At 40.8% G+C, this 19,548-nt stretch overlaps 1 protein-coding gene across 4 annotated transcripts in view; it reads right to left on the reverse strand.

Moving 5' to 3' along the window:
• The window catches only part of MCPH1 (microcephalin 1), a 251,872-nt gene that overhangs the window by 140,229 nt on the left and 92,095 nt on the right, over window positions 1-19,548 (reverse strand). For all 4 annotated transcript variants that reach the window (XM_036081511.2, XM_036081508.2, XM_078069885.1 and 1 more), the window contains exons 10-11: window positions 14,765-14,802; window positions 12,097-12,259 (exon numbers count right to left, since the gene is read on the reverse strand). In XM_036081511.2, the coding sequence (XP_035937404.1) occupies window positions 12,097-12,259; window positions 14,765-14,802 (201 nt within the window). The remainder of the gene's footprint in view (window positions 1-12,096; window positions 12,260-14,764; window positions 14,803-19,548) is intronic.

Here is a 19,548-nt window from a genome sequence, read left to right on the forward strand (position 1 = left end):
TTGTTACTGCAGATGAGAACGGTTTCACTGGGTGTCAGATTGAGCACAAGTGACAGCTGAGGAACTCAATGGAGAGTTGAGGAAGTGACATATCAAAGATGCACCTGTAGGTACAGCTGGAATTTTTCTAAAAATGAGCTTTGGGTTTGTGACACGACTCCACATTGACCAAGGGGAGGTCCTAGAGTCCTCAGTCATAAGACGAGAAGGAGATCATTCGAGGTTTAAAAAAACTGAAAACTGGCATCAGATGCACTAAGTTAAACAAAATAAAAACAGTGTGGTCCCTGAAGGCCAGAATTTTGAGAGGGATGGGGGGGCAATAAGTACCAAAGTCAAATCTCTTGATTTGCTGATTTGCAGCCTCACCAATTAAATTGTTTGCCAAATATAGCACCTTTGCTTTAATACACATAATACACATACATAACCTCAATCTAGTTTCTTCTTTCCTGCTTAAGCCAACAGGTCCAGGTGCTCCACAAACACACGCCTAACTCATTGGGATAAAATCAAACTGTCAAGCACTAGGAATATCGTTTCTCAACTGGCCATCTTACAAAGCTTGAATCGTCTTTTATATTGCCCCATCCAGCTACCAAGACTGATGTCTCTGATTCAGTCACAGCAAGAGGTCTAGAAATAGTTGTGCGGTTTCTACTTCTTCACTTGCTGTTTCCAAACTACCGACAGCAACCATCTAGTCGAATCCAAGGCTGTTTCTCTGCCTTCATTGTATTCATCCTTCAGTGGTGTTCCACGTGATCAAACACACTCTCCTTTCTGAGACAGTCCCTCCTCTGACAGAGTATCCCATTCACCTGCTGCTCTACCTCATCACCGCCTGATCTTTTTTGGTCTCCCTTGTTTGATCCTCCTCCTCTTTCTTGACTTTTAAATGTTGGCACAGCAGGGCTCAGTGTTAAACTTTGCTTCTCTCCTCCTTGTACACTCATCTCCTAGGTACCATGGCTTTAAGTTCCATCTATGCATAAATGGTTCCCAAAAGCATATTTGTAGTCCTAACCTTTGCTCTGAACACATGCGCATGCACGCGCACGCACACACACACACACACACGCTTAATGTGATATGTGATAGCTCTGCCTGAATGTCTAATAGGAATCTCACACCCAATATGTGTAGATCAGAATTTTTTATTTTACCCCAAACCTGCAAACATTTTCCTCTCCCAGTATTCCCTGCCTCAGTAAATGCCACCACCATGTACCCTCAGGTGCCCAAGTAAAGAATTCAGGGAGGAGCCATCTTGACTTCTCTATTGATAACATGCCATGTGTTACCAAGTCCTGTTAGATCTTCCTAAAAAATACACCAGTCTGATCTCTTCTCTCCACCTATCTGCCACTATGCTAGTCATGGCCATTATAATTTCTGACCTCGATAATCTTAACTGCCTTCTACTGGTCACTCTGCTTACTCTTACCCTCCTGCGATCCTTTCTTTACACAGAAGCCAGAGAGATCAAAGTCTGTCTCTCTCTAGTCCAAATACTCCAGTGGCTTCCCATACTCCTGAGCATGAGCTCTGCATGCCCTGGTCGCTGTCAGCCTCTCCAAACACCTATCCTTCTACTCCTCCTCACTCAAAGTGCCTCAGGGCTTTCTTTCCCATGCAAAGTCTCAGCTTCAAGACCCACGCACTTGCTTTCTTTGCTAGGCGTATTAATTAGATTCTATCTAGCCTCTTTACAAAATTAAAGAACAAATTATTGATGTAAAGATATGAATTCCCAAAATGACAATGGAATCTCATTCATGTTACAGTCCATGGTTGTGTCTAGAGTGACTTCACAGACTTCTCATACACAAAAACAGCTCTCCTTTAAACTCTGTAACTAGTCATCCTAGATGATGATCAAGTCCTGTTCACAAATCTATCTTCTCAAATGTTCTCATGAAGGGCAACTCCAAAGCCCTCGATTTTACAGGGCAATCTCTTTCTCCTATCTGTCCTCCACCATGAGTTCCCATGGAACTAGGAAAGCACAGTGCCTCCAGTGTGGAAAAACCATACCCGAGGAATGGCCAGGATGAACCAAAGGGATGGCAGAGAGGATGGAGGATCTGAGTGGGCCCACCTATGTCCTGGGGTACCAAGGGAGGTTCTACTGCAGCTTGCCCGAGGTTCTGCAGAGGAAGAGCATGGGCATTGTTCAGTAATTACCTCAGTGAAAGGAGCAACGCACTATAGACCACATGTTTCTCCACAAACGGAATCCATTACTTTAATAATGACAGTTTATAAATCAGGTGTACTTTGAGATGACTATTTACGATCACTGCCTTAGGACAATGCCTTTATCAAGACTGTTTCAAAGATTCACATTCAAGTCAGACAGGTTATTTTTTCTAGTATCTCCATCACTAAACACAAGTGCAAAATCTGTGCACTAAACACTATTGCAAAAATGTTCTGTAAGGACTCAATGAGACAGTGGGACAAAAACATTTTTTAAAGTGGAAGTAGTTTATCAGGGTATAATTATCTGTGGCACAGTAAGAAGGACTTCGGAATCAAGTCGATGTGGATTCAAAGAAACAAACAAGAGACCTTAGTCAGCTTGGTATTATAAGTGCCTAGCACACGGCTGCAGCCAACAAACATTTGCTAGACAGAACTTAAGCAAACAGCTCAAAAACCCTAGTTATAAATGTGGCACACCAAGCATTTTTTGCTTAAACATTAATCTTAGAATGTGCTCAGAAGTTAAGGTCAAAAAAAAAAAAAAAAAAAGAGAGAGAGAGAGAATGGTTTTCAAGATGATTCTCTTTAGTCTTGGGTAGACAGCATGATGGACTAGAACACCAGTGACAATCCAAGACTCCGGGTCCTGTTCTGCCTGCCACTGGTCATAATTCTAGGAGAGCAACTTAGCCTTCTTCACTAGCCAACGAGAGATCCAGGCTGCATGAACTACTCTGTTCTAACTCTGACATTTGATTCTATGTTCACACCAGTTAAATCAGACTCACCACTTACCGAATCCAGTGTGAGAAAGCCAATTGCATGCCATCATTTCAAGAAAATTAACTCATTATGACATCATTCTTTGATTTATGAGACACTTGATTATAAAGTGTTTTTTTGTTCTTTTGTTAACAGTTCAAGTGTCTTGAAATTTGGCTGTGGAACTGACCAAACTCCATATTTGCATTTACAACTAATTTAGCTCTCAGGCTCTCTACCAATCCTTATTCCTAAGCTGTTCAGAATCAATGTGTGTTGACCTGAATATAGGCTGAATCACTCCTCACTGCTATGTGGTGTCTTTGAAGCAGAGAAGGAGCTTTATGTAACAGGAGCCAGAAGGAAGAAGCCTCGGTCACAGGGCATTTCACTAGCTTTCACTGAACACAAAGCAGTATAAAGGTAAAGCAGAATTGTAGATAAGTCAGGGGAGAATGGAGGAAACACCAAATAGGTGAAAGTTAGAAGATAGGGTGTCTAAAGAATCCAAACAGCACTATGCTTAAACACAATATAACAAAAAAGCTTTGGTCTACAGGGATCCTTTGGTCAAATCAATTTATTTTTCTGTTGTGTTACTTCCTGTCTCCCATGAATAGGAAACAGAGCAACTCCTGACAGTTTTCTATTTCTCTGTATCTGCCAGACAATTCAGTCACAAAGCAGGAAAAACACAAGTTACTCTCTGCTGAAAAGAGCAAGGTTAACAATGAAAGTAGGAACCACTGTAAACACGTACAAATTGCCAACATAGTTTTCAGAATAAATTTTTTTTTTAAATAAAAATTCAAACTGAATTTTGTTATAAAATCACCATAATTTTTTTGATATGACTAACTAGGCCACATACAACCATCTAATTTTGAAGAACTACTAGAAGCCTCCTTTACAAGCAATTTCCAGAGAATACCACACAAACCCTGAAATAAAAACATTCTCAGTAATGTTTTTCTTGGAGGCAAGCTTATACAGCTAGCCAAAAGGAATATTTTAAGAATCCCCCAAATTGCATTGGGGACAAGGAAAAAGGAGGGGGACCACAGAGAGAGAGAGAGAGAGAGAGAGAGAGAGAGAGAGAGAGAGAGTCATTCCTTTACACAAAGACAATGTGGTCCTTGAAGTGTATCATATGGACACTTCAAATCTTGGCCCTAAAAGAAATTGCATCCTGAGGAATTCATATCTAAAGGCATACACAAGTTGCAGATGAACATTAAATTGTGTATTGAGCTTTAGACATTATGTCGCTTGGCTTTATAAATGACAATGGCAGCTATTCTCTCTCAAAAGAGTTTATCACGCATGAGTTCGAGCCCCATATTGGACGTAGAGATTAAAAAAGAAAAAAGCTTATCATGTTTATGCAATTGCATTTTTTAGAAAATTAAAGGAGGGAGGCCATGCAAGAAGAAATTATCTTTGTCTTATTTAAGTGAGATAAACAGGGAAAGAGATTCGGTTCGTTTCTAAACTTTTTTTTTCTTAAGAGTGCAAGTCAGCAATAATCTATTAAAATCAATAAACACGCAATACCAGTGAGAGAAAACATTTGGCAGACATCACAAGTACATCACGAATACACAAACAGGCACTTTACACCGCAGTAGATCTGGTCCTTTTCAATTTCCCAGGAATTGGTACTTCTCAGGAGTAATGAGATGTTTAGGCATCACTGGTAAAGCAATGCCCGTAGCTGCTTTCACAGAAAGATACTAACGCCAAAACTATCACTCTTAAAATCTGAGAGTGATCACTTGCAGCAACACTACTCTGACGGTTTTGGAGAAGGTTAAAATATATGAAAATCGGTACTATGGCGGCTTTTACAGAAGTGGGGTTTCCAATATACTGAATTACCTCCAGATACCCAAGGGGTACTCTTCCTAGGTCCCTCAAAGAATGAAAGCGGGCGTACTTCCCATTGCCCACCCAGACCCCACCATGTTTCCCTCTCGTCCTCACTGGGGGTTCCCCTGTCAGACCCCACTGACTCTCTTCTCCTACGTGCCCGCCGTACTCATGAGCCTTCCTGGTCATTCCTCAGGACTAGCGAGGACAGAATGGACTGCCCATGGCAAAGTTCTCACTCATCCGGAGAAAAAGTATCTTTTTTAAATTGTACGGTTAATGCATTCTGTGGACAAAACTGATGACAGTAGACAGTGAGTGATTCTCATAGCCCTTTGGGGAAATTGATACATTGTCATTTCTGTTGTAAAGCAAACATTTATTAAGTTCTTACTTCCTGCCAGTCACTGATGTGAGCATGGTGCATGTTTAACACTTAGCTTTCACACAATCCTGTGAAGGACGCATGGTCCTCAGCTCCGTGTCAGACAGGGAACCGCGGCTCAGTGAGGCGTACCGTTCTCAGCACCCAAGCAGCTGAACGGAGTCTATTCCCATTGTATGTGGGGATGGGGGTTAACTTCCAGCCTGTGAAATCTCCGGATCTGGGACCAGCCATGGAGCTCGGCATTGAACTCTCCTGTACTTAATTATTTTTCCTGTTGCTTCATGTTATCATCGTACTAGCTGTTAAAACATCAGAAGCCTGGATCTTCTGTTATACTTTTGTGAATCTTCTATTTCAAAATAACCTTGATGTAAATGTACCGCCAATCTGGACATTGTAAATGATGATGATAATATGATAGAAATACATGGGGACCTCCAAACAGAGCATACATGTATGTATTTACATATGTGTATGGATGTGTATTTTCAGAGTAGTTATTTAAATAGTAATATCCTTTTCATTCCTATTCTCTCTGAATAACTATTTGTTGATTTTGGTCTTCCTAGTAGAAGCCAAGATCAAATATATGACCCTGTCAGAAGTCATATCTTATAGAAGAAACTGGCTTAATCAGTGGTTTAGTATGGGAAAAATAATATTAAATTTTCAAGCAGCTGCTTTACCACTATATAAAATCACTATACTGGTATATTCAATGTATTATTTGAAAATATTAACTGATTGCTTTCATGCGCCATCTTGCTAGTGTAAAAACCTTGAGGAAGGCTCTCAGGGTTTAGCATTCTTACAGCTGTTTCAGTCCTGTCTTTCTCTTGTCTTATAGGTCCACATAGCTGGTCTTCCCTCTCCAGGCTAGCTTAGCTCCCCACCACCATCACCCAGTAAGCATGAAGGAACATGAACAGCTTCAAAATAGTTAGAGATCCAAGGCAAAGTATTTTATACTTTTTGTAGGCATTTCTTTATTTTTTTTTTCTTAATGTTCTCTATTTCTCAACTGTCTTTCTTCTTGTTTATAATCCACAAAGCCAGTTCTGAAGACAAGAAGTCCTAAATAAACATATTGGCAGAGCTGGTTCCTTCTGGACACTCTAAGGGAGACTCTGGTCCAAGATTCCCTTGGCTGCTGGAAATCCTTGGTGTTCCTTGGCTTGTAGATACATCACTCCAAGCTCTGCCTCTTCACATAGCCACCTACCCTCTGCATCTTTCTAAGCTTTCCTGAAGCTCATCCTTACAGAATTCATACTGATTAAAAGTTATCAACCTGGAGTCCAGTGAAGTAGATAATATAGCACTTATGGAATTAATACATTTGTACTTGTGGGATTGCAGAATGATGAACCCCCTAGAAGCTGTCCACAGCTGAACCTCAGAATCTGCGAATATGTTACCTTCCACGGTGAAGGGGACATTGCAGATGCAATGAAGTCAGGGACCTTGAGATAGGCAGCTATCCGGGTATCTAGGTTGGCCCCATGAGAACACAAGGGTCCTTATAAGTGAAAGACAGAGGCAAGAAAGCGGGGGTGTGACAAGAGAAGTCACAAGGATGTGATTGCTGCCAGGGGCCACAAGCCAAGGAATGCACGTGGCCTTTAAAGCTGGAAAAGGCAAGAAACAGACTCTGCCCTAGAGATTCTGGAAGGAATGTGGCCCTGACAACACCTGGGCTTGAGCCCCGTGAAACCTATTTTGGACTCCTGACCTCCAAAAACTGTGAGAGAATAAATTTGTGCTACTTTTAAGCTAATGAATCTGTGGCACTTTGTTACAGCAGCCACAGGAAACGAATACAGTACCATGGACTCCTCAGAAGAAAACATTATTCAAGGTGGTGCCACCTGGGCTTAGTTAAGAGAACTGCTTCTGGCTGCATGGGCTGAGTATCTGGCAAGGATCCACGGGTGACATGTGGCCTCCTGGGGCTACCACCACTTGGTACCCAGCTTGTGGGGGCCAGAGAGAGCAGAGGCCATTGCACTAAACTGGCAGGGTCCCCTGTGCCAGATTCATGGTCCGGGCAGCCCTGGTGCCAGCAGGGGACGTGCCGTCTCGACCACATCTTGTCTTGGCATTGGTTTCCCTTACAGGTTCATGATGTTGGTCTTGGTGCACAAAATGAAACGGCAGCCCACCCTAATGTATTCCTCTTAAATCATAAAGGATTTTTTTTTTTTTTTTTAAGATTTTATTTATTTATTTGACAGAGAGAGACACAGCGAGAGAGGGAACACAAGCAGGGGGAGTGGGAGAGGGAGAAGCAGGCTCCCCGCGGAGCAGGGAGCCTGATGTGGGGCTCGATCCCAGGACCCTGGGATCATGACCTGAGCCGAAGGCAGACGCTTAACGACTGAGCCACCCAGGCGCCCCTCATAAAGGATCTTTGTTAAACCATCTTGGTAACAACTTTTTTACGGCTGTTCAAGTCAGAAGCGCAGGCACCATCCGCTAACTCCTTCCCCTCACACCCTGCAGCCTATCCATGGCAAAGCCACCCAACTCCAGCCTCACGGTACTGTCCAAATCAGAGCGTCTCGCCACCCAGTCCCAGCTGCGGTTTTCTCTCACTGGACAACGAAGGAAACAGTCTGCCAGCAGGTTCCCTGATGCTACTCCTTCTTCCCCACAGTGAGCTCTCCATGCAGCAACCACCATCCTCTGAGCAACACGGCTCAGAGCATCTCACTCCCTGGACAGAAACTTCCTGATAGTTCATCATGACACAGGAAGACTATCCAAACACTGGCTCTCTCGTCTCATCGCCTACTTTTTCTCTTGGTGAGCCCTAACCGAGCCTTCTTATTATTCCTCAAACATACTGGTCCTGCCTTTGGGATCCCACCCTCACTGTAGCAGTCACTGCCTCGAGGACTGGACTTCATAGGAGCTGTCTGGGAACTCCAGCAGCCTGACACCTGGAGGCCAGGGGTTCCATGGGAGAAGGGGGGGCAGCTGGGGGGAGTGGAGCCTGGGCAGCCCTGTAAAGGGAGAAGGGGACCATCCTATCCTCCGGTCAGCTGGTTCACCAGCAGGGACTCCACAATGCAAGAGATTCATCCAAGTTGTGGCAAGAATTACGGTTGTCTTTTTTTTTTTTTTTTTTAATAAGATTTTATTTATTTACTTGAGAGAGAGAGGGAGAGAGAGGGAAAGAGTGCCAAGTGGGGTGAGGGGCAGATGGGGAGGAAGAAAAAGAGGGAAAGAAGCCCAAGCAGGCTCCACGCTGAGCGCAGAGCCCAACGTGGGGCTCGATCTCATGACCCTGAGATTAGGACCTGAGCAGTAACCAGAGTGGGACACTTAACAGACTGAGCCACCCAGGGGCCCCTATCACAGTTGTCTTTTATTACTGAGCGGTATTCCACAGCATCGAAGTTTATTTATCCCTTTACCCTATGAGGGACATTTGTGTCATTGTCAGGTTTTGGTGATTATAAGCAAAGTTGCTACAAATGTTCATGATATTCATATACAGGTTTTTGTCTGAGCGTGAGCTTTCATTTCTCTAGGGCAAACACCTGGAAGCAGGGTTGCTGAGTGACATGGTGAGTATACATTTAACATCACATGAAATTTCCCAACTATTTTTTGGAATGGCTGTACCACCTTCCACCCTCACCAGCGGTGTATGGTGCTCTGCATCTTTTCTAGAGGATTGTCGGTGGACTTTGTAATTTAGCCATTCTGTTAAATATGTGGTGGTATCTCACTGTGGTTGTAAGTCGTATTTCTCTAACGATGTTGAGCATCTTTTCATCTGCATATCTTTGGTAGAGTGTTCAAAAAAATGCTTTTGGCTATTTTTTTGTTTGGGTTGTTTCTTATTTATATATTTTGCATTTAAGTCTTTTGTCAGATGAGATGTGCAAATGTTTTCTACTGGCTTCCTTACAATGTTCTTCACAGAGTATAAGTTTTTACACTTGATGAAGTGTCATTTATCATTTTTCCTTTTATACATCATGCTTTACATGTTGTATCTAAGAACTCTAGGAACACCTGGGAGGCTCAGTCGGTTAAGCATCTGACTTCAGCTCAGGTCATGATCTCAGTGTCCTGGGATCGAGCTCTGCATCGGGCTCTGTGCTCCACAGGGAGTCTGCTTCTCCCTGTCCCACTGCCCCTCCCCCTGATCATGTTCTCTCTCTCTCTCTCAAATAAATAAATAAAATTTTAAAAAAAGAACTCTCCACCTAAACCTGGGTCATACCCTATGTACTTTTAAGCGTTTTATATTCTACATTTTAGTCTGATACATTCTGAGGTAATCTTTGTATATGGTGTGAGGCACAGGTCCAGTTTTGGTCTGCAGATGTCCAGCACCTTTTACTGAAAAGACTTACTTTCCTCCACTTAATTGCCTTTGGTTCTTGGTCAAAAACCATTGGGCCATATTTGTGGGTCTATTTCTGAACTCTCCATTCTGTTTCATTATCTGTCTTCCCAGACACTGAATTGCCTTGATTATAGAGGCTTTAAAGGATGCCTTAAAAATCAGATCATGTTAGTCCTCCAACTTTATTCTTCTCTTTCAAAATTGTTTTAACTATGCTAGTTCCTCTCTCTCTCCCTCTTTCTACATATGTGTGTGTGTACATATATGTATATATGTATGTATGTATATATGTATGTCTATATGTACATGTATGTATATGTATATAGCTTAGAATATACATATATCTGTATATTTATATACATATCTACATATACATGAATATGTATATAGTTTAGAATCAGCTTATCTGTATCTTCAATTTGGAATGGCTGTACCACCTTCCACCCTCACCAGCGGTGTATGGTGCTCTGCATCTTTTCTAGAGGATTGTCGGTCCTCTAGAAATGTCCCTCACAAATGTCCCTCATAGGGTAAAGGGATAAATAAACTTCGATGCTGTGGAATACCGCTCAGTAATAAAAGACAACTGTGATAGGGGCCCCTGGGTGGCTCAGTCTGTTAAGTGTCCCACTCTGGTATCTTCAAAGAATACTCCTGAGATTTTAATTGGGAATGTATTGAATCTATAGATTGTTTTAGGGAGGAGTGACATTTTAACTATACTGAGTCTTCTAATCCATGAACATAGTATGTCTCTCCATTTATTAGTTCTTTAATTTTTTTAAGCAGTATTTTATAGTTTTCAGCATACAGATCCTGCACATATTTTTATGTCAGATTTACACTTGAGTATTTCAATGTCAACCCTGTATTATTACATCCTTGTATCTTGGCAATTTGTTCTAAGAGCTTTTTTGTAGATTTCTTGTGATTGTCTACATGGACAATCATGGTGTCTATGAATAGAAACAATACCATTTCTTCCTCTCTAACCTAAATGTCTTTTATTTCATTTTCCTACCTTATTGCAGTTGTACTTCATTCATTCACTCATGTGACCAAGTGGCCCAGGTTCTGCCTGAGTACTGGAAGTTCACTAAATAACAGGTTTTACTTCCTGCCTTTCTCATGTGTAGTGGTTAATCCCACATATAGTTACCATATGCTAAATTTGCATCTGGCTCTGTTTCTATGTATGATTAGTGGGAGAATATTGGCAGTACACTGAGCAGAAACACGGAGGCATCAAGGGAGTTGGTCTTTACACATGGCAACAGTAAATACTGATTCTCATGTCTGACCTCTCTGCTCAAAGTCCCAGAAGAATAGATTGGGTACAGAATCAAGCACAGATGTATATCCTCATAAAAGATAAAGAACATTTTTTCCTCTGAGACATGAGGGAAGGAAGAGCTGACTGATAAAGACACAGAAACATTGTGAATTGGAGAAAAGGAAGACAGGGTATTCCTTCATGGAAGCTGGAGGTATAAATGATATTTCTTACAAATAAATGGGGATCAGTACAAATATATAATTAGGTAAGGTAGTCCCCAATTGCCACCAATGCAAATAGTACTTTTTGGGGGGAATTTCAAACTTTTCCACTTCATGACTTTAAGCACTAATGTCACAAACATCTTATACCAGAGCGCTGCGGGGTTAAGTCATGACATGAAAAAGACCACAGCAGTTCTTAAAAATACATCTGTAGTTTGTTTGCGTATTATAATTCTACTGGTTTAAATTAACACAGTATTAATATAATATATTCTTAGGGGGAGGAGGAAGGAGGGTGGATATGTAGCATATTCAATATAGCAACACAAGTAAGAAATGACAGTACTCTCATCAGATAGCAATGCTTTGCAGGGACCATAGGTTGAGGATCAAAGTAAAAATAGAAAGAGTAACTAACAATCTCAATTACTATGAATAATGAAAACAATGATTTTTTTTAAAAAACTACCTTTAATGCACAGAAATAAGGGCAAGTTATGTTACAGATAGATATGTGTAAGATAAAACATATCCAAATGGGATTAAATGAACATGTTTCATCCTAAGTAAATCCATCTGTAAAAACAATCACTGAATTCTTTTGGCTTTTTAAACCATCACTAACATAGGTCACATTATTTCTTGGTCAAACACAGAAGAAAGTTCATTTGACTGTGAGAACACGCATTTTGTGTTTTCATTCCAAGCCTGTTCTAATCTTATTTCTGCCAGTGGCTGAGGTCTGTATCCAGAAGGCCACTCTTCTGCTTTCGGTCCTCACCACACTCCCGTTCCCAAGGGATTGGCAGTGGCTGGAGGTGCTGGGCCAAAGGGAGAAGAGTTCAAGGAGAGAACAGACGGGATTCTCTGCTCACAGGGAAGTGTGCAAATTCACACGAATGCGAATCTAGTGATCTAGTGTCACCGCCTCAGAATGACCACATCTATAGAAACACCTTCTGTTTTCATATATGTATTTGCAACATCTGCTTACACAGCGGCTTACCCATTCATAAGAGAGAATCCAGCAGCCACGCGCAATTCCCAGCAGCACGTTCAGGGTGCGCAGAGGATTCCCGGCGAGCACGTGAGTAGTAGTGTCACACACTTCCCGGGCAAATGAAAAGCCCTTCAATTTATGCACCACCTGGACGATGATGTTCTGCTTTCTGTTAAATAGGAGGGGAAAAAATCAACAAAATGACTATGTTTCCTGCATATGAACATCAAGGTGACTACATTGAATAATTAAAAAAAAAAAATCTAGAAAGCTAAAAATCTACGTTGATCTCAGCTATGGAGCTCACATTTTAATTTCTTTACAATCAATGACGTAAAATTGGGGGAAATAAAAAAACTTCAGTTCTCAGCTCCAACTGTCTATTTTAATGGCTGACGAAGCTGCCCCAGGCTTAAGTGACTTCGCCAGGTGCCCATGGGCGGGAACACAGCAAGCATCAGAAATGGCCCTAGCTCTTCCCACCACCATTACTTCTCAGACAGATCTGAACCAACCTGCGCACATTCAGGACCAAGCTTATCACTTGCTTATTTTATTTGAAATATAACATTTTTGAATTCACACATACAGTTTACTCTAGTAAGGGGGAAAAGGGCCCCGTTCATTACATTATCAGATCAAACCTTAGGGCAAATTCGGCAGAGGCTCCTTATTTCTGCAAAGCCCATCATTGTTTGTCTTCTGGTCTGTCATTCCAGTAGTGCCTTAAGTACTTTTTAAGAAATATATATTCGGGGCGCCTGGGTGGCTCAGTCGTTAAGCGTCTGCCTTCGGCTCAGGTCATGATCCCAGGGTCCTGGGATCGAGCCCCACATCGGGCTCCCTGCTCAGCGGGAAGCCTGCTTCTCCCTCTCCCGCTCCCCCTGCTTGTGTTCCCTCTCTTGCTGTATCTCTCTGTCAAATAAATAAATAAAATCTTTGAAAGAAATATATATTCTTCCCAACTTCCTCAACAAATTGCTCACCATTTTTCCTCTCTTCCCTTTACAATCACCTTACTAAAAAGCCTTTGGCTCTGACACATTGCATTTCCCTCTCCCTCCAAGTCTGGGAAATCCCCCATGAAATACAAAGGACATGAAGGGCTTTCTAAGCCACACTATGACGTACCCAATGAGTTAAGAGATAAATTTCTCTCCTTTCCAAAAATTATTATGAAGAGAAAGAGGCTGTTCTTGCCCCTGCGTCGGCCACCTCTAAAAATGCCCCATGGACTTCACAGTCCTTCCTAGTTTTATCTCTACCATCTTGGGCATGTCAATCTCAAGACCTATTTCTTTACAAGTGAAATGAAAGGGCAGTACTGTATCACACTTTAAATTCTTAGAGATCCCTAGGGCAAAAAAAGACGACTGGGGCAAGACCTGGGCCCTATCACCACTTCAACCAGAGAATCTGTGCTTATTGGGGTGATGGAAAATATTAAATTTGGAGGAAACATAAAGAAAACAAAAGCATAAGGAAGTGAAAAGCTCTAAACCATACACTCTCCAGAACCCTGCATTTCCATGTATCAATGATTTTCCTTATTCCAAGTCTGGCAGCTGCCTGCTATTTGTTGGATGTGTTAATCAACAACAAGTGTCTCTTTGAGACACAGCTAATCAATGTGGCATCGGAACGTCCAGGTCTTGTTCTTAATGTCAGACAAGAAGTATATGTTGGGGGTGGGGAGAGAAAAATAATAAAAAGAGAATACGGCTTAAATAAAAAGTTTGATTTTTAAAACTTGGATGGAGAAAATAACTATTTACTAATGTGTTTTAGATTGGGGGCAAAAATATATATTTAAAAAAAATATCACACCCACCATCCTCAATTTTCACTTCCATATTAGATGATTTAGAATGTTCAGTATATTTCGTAAGAGATTAACAAAAATTGTGAGAGTGCTCCTTTTTCATTAGCTAATGTAGTGTTTGAATTATCAGTCCTTTCGATTTCATATGCCATGGGTAGGAAAAGGATCCTATGACAGAAAGTATTATAAGCATGCAATTTTTTGCAGGCTATTTTTCACTGAAATGTCCCAATGTTTTGACGAATACCTTAAAACCTTAAAATGTATGATTGATACTAAAAAAAAAAAAACAAAACACATGGTTTTCCCCTTTAAACAGGAACTCAAAAATCTGTTACAAAGAATATGGTGCTGTATTTTTGTTGGATGTGCTATATATTGTGTTAAATGTTTAAGGAAGATGATAAGAGCGTGCCAGCAAGCTATTAACTCTTTCCCAAAATGTGTAGATAGAGGGTTTAATAGAGTTGTAGAGAGCTTCCCAGCAAAGTGTTTCTTTAAGAACTTTGAGGGATTCAGCCAGTGATGCTCCATTTATTGAACTTCCTTGGGGTGTAAGTGGTGGACACACAGAGACAGTAAATACGAAGCAAGCAAGAGGAACAGCAAAATACTACAATACCTCTTAATGCTATGTAAACAACTCAAAGTCTTCAGCGCTAAACTGCTCATAGTCTTTTAACCACCTTTTTTTATTTCCAGTGTTCTTCTAACTCCAACATCAATTTTATAGAGTAACAGCAACATAGTGCAAAGCTACAAACTGCCTTAAAAGCGCAGCATCACAGTATACGAAAGAAAAATCTAAAATTTTACATTGAGTAGAAAGTTATCAAAACAATGAGTACTTACTCAGATGGCATGCTTGTCATGACTAATGTTCTTGTTGGCTAGAGATTTCAAAAGAGAAGGAACAAAAAACAGTCAGAAGTATAAAAAACATTTTTTCCCACAGAAATTAACTTTAATACATTTTTTGAAAAGTTACATCACTTAAAAAATAAACATTTAAGCATATATCAAAGTAAAAAAACTTTAAATTCCTGGAAAAAAAAAAAAAAAAAAAAAACAGCCCAAGAGATACAAACTCAGATACTATCCCCAAACCAATCCAAAATAATTCCAGAACATGAGGTAGCGGAGTGTGTGTGTGTGGGGGCCGGGGGGGGCCTGGGGGGGTACAAAAAAGCTTCCCTCCAGAAGTCTATTCTCCTAGTTAGCTAGCGGACCTCTAAATGTGCCATTCTGCTTAGGGACTTGCAAGGAAGAAGAGGGTAAGAAGGCATTTTTTGCAGGCTGAAGAGCCATTTTCCTAAGGTTTCTAGGCGACTCTAGGCCCTCTTCAGTCACACATACACAATACTACTCGTGCTCCTGGTGCCTGGGTCCCTCAAATGCTTTAACCTCTTGCACACAGAGGCTCAAATAACGGGACTGCTTCTTCATGGGTTAGCATCTGCTCTTTATTGGAACTGTAAAGTTTCTTTTTTTTTTTAAATAAGTTTTTAAATACCATTTTTACTTATATAGGTACATGTTGATGGCATAAAAACATATATATTAAATGCTTTGGAAATATGTCATTAGAAATATAAATTCCCTTATAATTCTACCAGCCAGAAAAGACTACTGTTTAATAATTTGGTATATATTCTGCCAAATGTTCTTTCCATGGGAGTATATGTATATATATAATTAAAATAAAATGGACTCACATTATCCATACATTTTTGTAACTGAGATGATACACTGAATGCAAGCAACTGTGTAGTGTAACCATGAACTAACCATCACACACTTACTGTGTCTTGAAAGGTCATGTGAATAAATGAGAAGGAACAAAAGGCATTCAAAGGACCCTATGTCGAAATGCATGGTGGAGTAGAAGGGGCCTGTGTACTGTATGGATGTATTTGGGGAAAGTAGAGGAATGAGAATGAAGAGGTAATATGAATCAAAAAGATACTCAAAGGAAGAACTCAAAGAAGTGTCAGATGAGCTAACTCAGGATGATTGCTGACCTCTTGTCAGTTGTCCCTCCAGAATAGTCTATTGTTAGCTCTCATCTGTTTTGGATACAAAGCGAACAACTACAGCACAGCTCTGTGGGCTCAGTCTGTGGAGACAAGACCTTCATGTAGGAGTCTCTAATCGCCAAGGGGGATTCTGGGGGGCCCATCACGATCTCCGATGCTATCCTTGAATGAAAGCTATGCAGGGAGATTCTGGGGGAGCCCATCACGATCTTCGATGTTATCCTTGAATGAAAGCTATGCAGGGAGATTCTGGGGGAGCCCATCACGATCTTCGATGCTATCCTTGAATGAAAGCTATGCAGGGAGATTCTGGGGGAGCCCATCACGATCTTCGATGTTATCCTTGAATGAAAGCTATGCAGGGAGATTCTGGGGGAGCCCATCACGATCTTCGATGTTATCCTTGAATGAAAGCTATGCAGGGAGATTCTGGGGGAGCCCATCACGATCTTCGATGTTATCCTTGAATGAAAGCTATGCAGGGAGATTCTGGGGGAGCCCATCACGATCTTCGATGTTATCCTTGAATGAAAGCTATGCAGGGAGATTCTGGGGGAGCCCATCACGATCTTCGATGTTATCCTTGAATGAAAGCTATGCAGGGAGATTCTGGGGGAGCCCATCACGATCTTCGATGTTATCCTTGAATGAAAGCTATGCAGGGAGATTCTGGGGGAGCCCATCACGACCTTCGATGTTATCCTTGAATGAAAGCTATGCAGGGAGATTCTGGGGAGCCTATCACGATCTTCGATGTTATCCTTGAATGAAAGCTATGCAGGGAGATTCTGGGGGAGCCTATCACGATCTTCGATGTTATCCTTGAATGAAAGCTATGCAGGGAGATTCTGGGGGAGCCTATCACGATCTTCGATGTTATCCTTGAATGAAAGCTATGCAGTGATGTGACCAGCCCCAAATAAAGTCCGAGAGGCGCTCCTTCCACGACATCTACAAAAGATGCCAGTGGAGTGTAATCTGGGGAAAGTAACCCACGGAAGGTAGGGGAAGGGAAAAGGAAATCTCCTGACTTCTCCAATGCTGGGCTACCTCTCCATGGCTTTGCCCTTCTTTACCTGCACCCCCTCTCCAGGTGATCTTTCACACAGCCTCATGGCTTTACAAATCAGCCCACATGCTCACAATCCCCAATTTTGTATCTCTAGCACAGACCTATTTCCTGATACCCAGACCTATTTCCTGATACCCAGACTACTGACTACATTAAGGAGGGCCATCTGGAGGTCTAATAAGGGTCTTGAATTCAACTTGTCCAAAACTGAGGTACTATTCCAGTCAGGCAATTAGGCAAGAAAAATGAAATAAAAGACACCCAAATTGGAAAAGAAGTAAACCTATCTCTACTCATAAATGAGATGATCTTATACACAGAAAACTCTAGAGAACACAGAAAAACTGTTAGAACTCATAAATGAATCCAGCAAAGTCACAGGATACAAAAATCAGTGTGCAAAAATCAGTTGTATTTCTATACATGAATAATGATCAGAAAAGGAAATTAAGAAATAATTTCATTTATATTAGTGTCCCAAAGAATAAAATACTTGGAAATAAAGTTAATAAAAGAGACGCAAACACCATACACCAAAAATTTAAAAAAAAAAAATCGATGAAAGAAACTTGAAAGGACCTAAATACAGGGAAAGACATCCTGTGTTTATGCACTGGGAAACTTAATATTATAAGATGACAAGACTGTCTAAAGCACCTTTAATGCAATCTCTATCAAAATCCCAATGGTGAGTTTTGTAGAAATGGAAAAACACATCCCAAAATTCATATGGAATTCCAACAAAACCCAAAATAGCCAAAATAATCTGGAAAAGGAAACACAAAGCTGGTCTGACGCTTCCCAATTACAAAACTTACTACAAAATTACAGTAATCAACACTGTATGGTATTGGCATAAGAACAGATATGAACACAGATAAGATAAGAACAGATATGAATACAGAGCTGAAAGCCCAGAAATAAACTTTCACATCTAAGGTCAACTGATTTTTGACCAGGGTGGGTGCACAGACCATTCACGTGTAAAGAATAGTCTCTTCAACAAATGGTGCTGGGAGAACAAGACAGCCACAGACAAAAACAATGTTGGACCTCTACTTTACACCACATACAAAGATTTACTCAAAGTCGATCAAAGACCTAAATTTAAGAGCTAAAGCTATAGAACTCTCAGAAGAAAATGTAAGGGAAAATCTTCATGACCCTGGATTTGGCAATAGTTCCTTAAATAGGGCACCAAAAGCACAGGCAAAAAGAAAAATAAATAAATAAATTGGAATGCATCAAAATTAAAAACTTTGATGCATCAAAAAATACTATCAGGAGAATGAAAAAGATAATCCACAGAATAGGAGAAAATATCTGCCAATCATATATCTGAGAAGGGTTTAATATCCAGAATACATAAAGAACTCCTACAACTCAACAACAACAAAAAGACAAACAACTCATTTTAAAAATGGGCAGGGGTGCTTGGGTGACTCAGTCTGTTAAGCATCTAGATGACTCTTGATTTTGACTCAGGTCGTGATCTCAGGGTCCTGGGATTGAGCCCCACATCAGGCTCTGCACTCAGCATAGAGTCTGCTTGGGATTTTCTCCCTCTCCCTCTCTACCCCTCCTACTTGTGCTCTCATTCTCTCCCTTTCTCTCTAAAATAAATAAATAAATCTTTTTAAAAAATGGGCAAATAACTTGAATAGACATTTCTTCCAAAGAAGAAAAGCAAATGGACAATGAGCACATGAAAAGATGTTCAACATCACTAAATAGGGAAATCCAAAACAAAACCTCAGTGAGATACCCCTTCATACCTGCTAGGTTGGCTACAATCAAAAATGTGAAAAATGACAAGTGTTGATTTTTAAGTATGATGCCGCTATTGTGGAAAACAGTTTGGTGGTTCCTCAAAAAGTTAAACCCAGAATTACCATACAGTCAAAACACTTACTCCAAGGTATTTACCAAAAAGGACTGAAAACAGGGACTCAGATACTTGTGTGAGAATTGTCGGCACAGCATTATTCACAAGAGCCAAAGGGTGGAAACTGCCTACGTGCCCAATAGATGAATGGATATGATTAATCTGCCGTTTACATGCAATACAATATTATTATTCAGCCATAAAAAGTAATGAATTAGCTCTAATGCATATGACGGCATGGATGACTCCGAGAACAGTGTGCTAAGTGAACAAAGCCAGACATGCAAGGCAAATATTGTGTGACTCTACTTATATAAAATATCTAGAATAGGTAAATTCACAGAGACAGAAAATAGAACAGACTCCCAGGGGCCAGGGGTGGGGTGGGGGATGGGGAGTTGTTGCTTAATGAGCTCCAAGTTTTATTCTGGAATGAAGAAAATGTTTTGGAAAGAGATAGTGATGATGACTGCATAACAGTGAACACTGACACTGAACCGTACACTTAAAAAATGGTTAAAATGGCAAATGCTATGTTGTATGTATTTTATCACAATAAAACAATTACACTACCAATCTTCTCTCCCAAACCCACTCCTTCCACAGCCTCACTGTGGCAGTTTAGTGGCAATTCCACTCCTGC

This window comes from Halichoerus grypus, chromosome 3 (assembly GCF_964656455.1).
Source record: "Halichoerus grypus chromosome 3, mHalGry1.hap1.1, whole genome shotgun sequence".
Taxonomy (NCBI): Eukaryota; Metazoa; Chordata; class Mammalia; order Carnivora; family Phocidae; genus Halichoerus; species Halichoerus grypus.